This window comes from Epinephelus moara, chromosome 22, assembly GCF_006386435.1.
Source record: "Epinephelus moara isolate mb chromosome 22, YSFRI_EMoa_1.0, whole genome shotgun sequence".
In the NCBI taxonomy this organism is placed as follows: Eukaryota; Metazoa; Chordata; class Actinopteri; order Perciformes; family Serranidae; genus Epinephelus; species Epinephelus moara.
In genome coordinates, this window is record NC_065527.1 from 1,238,339 (window position 1) to 1,244,187 (window position 5,849).

Sequence of the window (5,849 nt, forward strand, 5' to 3'; positions counted from 1 at the left end):
AAGATTTAAAATAAATAATATTTACAGTTTTAGTGTTCATGTGTTGTCATACTCTATGAATTAAACTTATCAAAGGATTGAAATTATTATTCAACAGAGTTTAGCTTTGATGTGCAGCAGAATGTTAAAAGCCTTAATAAATAAAATATACATAGTGTTTTATATACAGTATATTAAGATTATAAATGTTGTAAGTGAATTATTCTTAACTAGATTTTTTTTCTGAGTAAAACTTGTGTTGTTTTAGTTTCAGTGCAGCTGTTGAGTCAGATCAGTTCCTCTCCAGCCGAGGCAGGTTTTTGTACGACGTTGTATCACTGTGTGAACGGGAAGCTGTTACTTTGCTGACAGTAGTAAACTGTGAACGGGAAGCTGTTACTTTGCTGACAGTAGTAAACTCCTGAATCTTCAGCCTGAACTCCTCTGATGGTCAGAGTGAAGTCAGTCCCAGATCCACTTCCACTAAAACGATCTGAAACTCCAGACTGACGATTTGTAGCTGAATATATCAGGAGTTTAGGAGCTCCTCCAGGTTTCTGAAGGTACCAGTGGAGCCATTTCTTGCCACATCCTTCAACGCCTGAACTGGCTGAACACCTGATGGAGACAGTTTGTCCTGGAGCAACAGACTGAGATCCAGGAGACTGAGTCAGGATGATTTCTCCTGATGAATCTGAAAACATGACAAAGAGGAGAAGGGTTATTGAGACAGATCCAGCTTGGAGAAAGATGATCAACACCCAAACAGAAGAGTCTCATTTCTTTAACATGGAGAATAGATGGAAGAAGGTAAATGCTGCTTGTTTCAGTGTTTCTCCATCAGAGCAGAACATCATTGTGGTGAACCTGGTTGCATCCTGAAGCAAAGTTTTCAGACAGAAGAGAGTCTCACCCTGAACAAGGAGCCCCAGGGTGGCCAGCAGCAGAATCAGTGACATCATCATTGTGCTGCCGGCGTGTCAGTGGCTCTGAAAGGCCTGGACAGCCACTGATCAACACTGGCCTCTTAACGGCTGGGAGCAGAGAGGCAGGACACATATGCAAACACACAGAGTCAGTCAACTGGAGCTGTCCTCAACATATCAGGCTGTTTCCTCTTCAGTACTGGGAGTATTGCCCCTAATATCTACATGGTAGTATGGCCTTTTTGACAATGATTTATTTTATGTCCTCCAAGCTGATAGTAAAGCAGATATAACTCTGTTATGGGACATTTTATGTCTCATTAAACTGAACCTTTGAAATATTTAATCAAGACTCATACTTTGTTTTGGTCGACAACAGAGTGTATAAAGAGTGATGTGAAAGGCCCCAGTCTATAAAAAGATTTATATGTAAATGCAGATGGTTTTTGAATGAAGTTTACAGTAATTCATATACTGTTTACACAGTGAATCTAATGTTGAAATAACAGAGGTAAAAAAAGACAAATAGATCCTAAAAAGACAGGAAGACATGTTCATCAAGTAAGACATGAGAAGATGATTCCAAATTTCTAAATTACATTTTGATTTTCTTACGTAATGAAAATATTTTGTTGAAACTACTTTATCTCAGTTCAGTGGAATGTGGATTAAGAACAAAATACTTGATGTACATTTAAAATGCGTTTGAAAGAAGTCAGACAAGCTGCACAATGTTCTGATCTGACTGTTCTTTACTTATGAAGGGACTGTTCTTTACTTGTCAGGGGAGGAGGGTGGTTGGTTGATTTTTATTTTATTTATTTATTTTATTTTGATCCCCCCTATGTTCATCACTCATTGATGCTGTTTTTGAAGTATGAATAAGTCAATAAGTAATTTATTCCATTGAAATATCAGTGATGTATTATAGAAAAGTGATTTATCTTTTTATAAATGACAAAAGGCACATCTGCCTCAGTTTTGCTGTGGTATCCTGATACTACTCAGAACCATGATACTTTCACTGGTATCGTACCGTGGGTCCCAATTTTGGTACCGTGACAACACTAGATGTCACCACCATTCCATTCGGAGTCGTGCAGTGAGGCGGCTCGGGTTTCGCTTAAAAAAGTGTTCTCCCACTTTTGGGAGTGGGGGAACACTGCTCTCTCAGAGGCCCAAAGGTGTTCCCCTACTTCTAATTTTACAAATTAAGCACTGGTTATTAGTTTGGATAAGTCTGCAAAGATATTGTCACTGCCATTGGTTTGCCTGATATTAAAATAAGATGGAGCTAGCTAGCTGTGCGCGTGCGTGCATGCATAATTGAGGTACAATTCTTAGAAATGTTTTAGCTTAATATTTGTACAACCACCGTCATTACAGTAAATTAAATCTGTAGTCATTTAATACTCACAGGCTTACATTCAGCAGGCCTATATTTGGTGCTAGAGTGATGCTATGTCATATGAAACATTAACCATGAAAATTAACCATGTCATGTTAGCTTGTCAGTAAGGGGGGGTAAATAGTGCTCCAAATTTAGGCTAACATTTAGCATGGAAAACAGGGCACAAGCAAGGGGTCCCTTGTTCTCATACTTCAAGATACCTGATTGAAAATGTTTTCGTATGATAAGCGTGACCCCTTTACAGACACATCCACTTCACTCTAATCCCTTGCAGTTTTGTGCAAAATCCACGCGGTTATTTTGCGTGTGGTATTTATGTAATTTCGCCTATTCTATTTTATTATTCCTGCATATTGGGGTCCTTAAACAGTCTTACAGTTGGATAAATTGGGGCTGACTGGAAAGCTGTGACTCTTGTGGAGTCAGTGAGCCCCATGTATTCATGTGTGTGCCATGTGTTTACACTCTTGCCTCATAATAGGCATATCACTGCAGTAATTTTACTGTATAAGGTGAGCTGTTTTAGATATTTTATACAGGTGAATTGAATCAAATACCTGCTTTTGACGATGAAATAAAACATCCATCGGTTAAAAGTAATTAATACTCTGAGTAGTTTTTGAGAAGAGTACTTTGTACTTTTACTTAAGTATTTTTTAAACACCAGTACTTTTACTTGTAATTGAGTACAATTTAAGCAATGTAACAGTACTTTTACTTGAGTACAAATTTTCAGTACTGTTTCCACCTCTTCCCGGCACGTAGGTGGCATGGCATTCATCAAATAACCAAACTCAGAGGCAGCAGAGACTCACCAACAGCATGTGGTCCCATGCTGGCTGATGAACTGAACCCCTTCTTTGCCTGCTTTGAGAGAAGGCCGGACAACAAGCATCATCCCCACTGGACTCTACTGAAGGCTTCCTTATCCTCCAGACACAAGAGGTTAAGTGGGTCCTGAGAACTGTGAATGCCAAGAAGGCAGCTGGACCAGTTGGGATCCCAGGACGAGCTCTCCGGAACTGCGCACAGGAGCTCGCAGAGGTTTTTACCGATATCTTTAACCTCTCACTGGCACACACTACTGTACCAGCCTGCATGAAAACAGCCACCATCACCCCAGTGCCCAAGCAGTCCTACATCACCTCCTTGAATGATTGTAGACCAGTGGCACTCACACCCATCATATCCAAGTGCTTTGAAAGACTCCTCCTGGGACACATCAAGTACCCCCCTGGGCCTCCACGTCAGTGAGGACCTCAAGTGGTCTGTCAACTCTGCTGCTCTGGTCAAGAAGGCCCAACAAAGACTTTAGTTCCTCAGAACCCTGAGGAATGGATGCATTTGTACAGCCGCCTTTTTAGTCATCCAACCACTCAAAGTGCTTTTTACACTATGGGCTCTAGTTTCCCGGCGCAGCGCAGGGTGGCGAACCCCACGCAGAGCTAGTTTCGAGCAGCGCAACCCGACGCGCGCTCAGTTTGGTAGTTTGGCAGACTGAGGTGCGCTGAGATGGGTGTGGCGGCGCAGCAGGGGGAGGTGTCGACAGATGCAGCTTGGTGCAGTGACAGTTTCGTGCCAAAAGGCTTCGCCGAAGGTGCGCTAAAAGCTCGCCATCTGAAGCCAGGTCTACTGTCAACGCAGGGGGAGCGCATCCGGTGTAAGCCGAAGTTTTGCTGACCGGCGGACAGTGCGCACACGTCACCAAAACCTCACAGGCAGGTTTCCAGAATATCAGGCACATTAACGATGCAATAAATACCCAAAAAACCACTATTCAATGCAACTATCTGCAATCAGCACATAAATGTATCTCTATATCGACTGTCCCGTCACATCTGATGTCAGATCAAAGGGGATTGGCACCGTTTGGCACGTTTGGCACGCGTAATGGAAACCCAACCTGATTTGATTAACACAGCTGCAAACTAATGAGTTCACATCCCTCTCAGCCAACCACAAACAGCCACAGCATCAGATAGGGAGTATATATTCAGCATCTGTCATCTTAGAAAAGTCAAAAGAAAAGAAACAGAGTGAGACTGCGAGAGAGAAAGAGAGAGTGCACGCGCACGAGAGAAACGCAACATTGATTTACAATTGTGGTGACCTCTTCCCAGGCTACCTTTGCATCATCAGCCCGTGGAGGTCTGCTCGCAGGTGTGCCAAACTTGCAAAATCCGCCTGGCCACACCCAGTTGGCGTAGCGCAGGTGCGCAGCGCAGGTGCGCAGCGCCTCCACCGCGCCCAGTCTGCGAAACTAGAGCCCTACGAGTCACATTCACCCATTCACACACACATTCATACACTAGTGGCTACCATACAAGGTGCCACCTGCTACTCAGTTTTAATACACTCACACACTGATGGAACAGCCATCGGGAGCAATTTGGGGTTCAGTATCTTGCTCAAGGATACTTCGACATGTAGACTGGAGGAGCCGGGGATCAAAGCGCTGATCTTTCGATTGGTGGACAACCCGCTCTACCTCTGAGCCACAGCCGCCCCAGGAAGGCCCACCTCTCTGCCAGACTGCTGAAGTCTTTCTACCATTGCACAGTAGAAAGCATACAGACATACTGCATCACAGTCTGGTATGGAAACTGCTCGGCAGCTGACAGAGCGGCACTGCAGGGGATCATAAAAACTGCACAGAAGATCATTGGTCTCCCACTGCCCCCCCTTGAGGACACCTACAAGTCTCGCTGCTACAGCAGAGCCCACAACATAACTAAGGACAGCACCCCACCCTTTCATGAACTGTTTGCAATATTGCCACCTGGAAGACGCTACAGAGCCTTAAGGACTCGTACTTCCAGACTCTGAAACAGCTTCTACCCAACAGCCATCTACGAACCGAACTCCCACCCCCTCCCACAGCCACGTCATCAGTGACATTATATTAATAACAAACACACTGCTCTTTGCTCTGTTTTTATGTACTTCAATTTTATACTATGTAGGTTACTTATCTACTGCTCTTTTTATAGGCTACTTATCCTGCTGGTGTTTTTTAAATGTGTATGTGTGTCTGCTTGTGTGCATGAAAGAACATAGTTCTCCTTAAGCAGAAACAACACATTTCGTTGTATGCTACATGCAGTGACAAAGGTGACCTCCTCGTCTTTCTACCTTTTACTTTTACAATGTCCACTGGTGAGTGTGAGAATCTATAGGTCTGAAGAATGATAAAAGACTGTACATCAGAACTGATAAGACATGATTCTGCATCTGCAGCTCTCAAAAGACAGATTTGGAGGAAAAATTGTTTTGTGTGTCCACAGCTGAAAATATAGTTTTAGAAAACGAAAACTGCAGAGATGCGGAACGAAAGAGTTAAACCATTTTCAGATATTATGAAGACTATTATATTGATTATTGTTCATGTTGTAGTATCTTTGTCAACAAGTAAAGACAGAATGACTTTGGTTTTGTATTTCTGTGTGTGTGTGTGTGTGTGTGTGTGTGTGTGTGTGTGTGTGTGTGTGTGTGTGTGTGTGTGTGTGTGTGTGTGTGTGTGTCCTCAGTGAAGT

At 43.1% G+C, this 5,849-nt stretch overlaps 2 gene segments (V, D, J or C); one reads left to right on the forward strand and one right to left on the reverse strand.

The window, feature by feature from the left end:
* The window catches only part of LOC126384499 (Ig kappa-b4 chain C region-like), a 50,418-nt gene that overhangs the window by 35,175 nt on the left and 9,394 nt on the right, over positions 1–5,849 (forward strand).
* On the reverse strand, positions 300–1,050 carry LOC126384485 (Ig kappa chain V-III region PC 3741/TEPC 111-like). The segment is given in 2 exon segments: positions 300–673; positions 893–1,050. Coding segments are annotated over 2 exon segments (411 nt in total).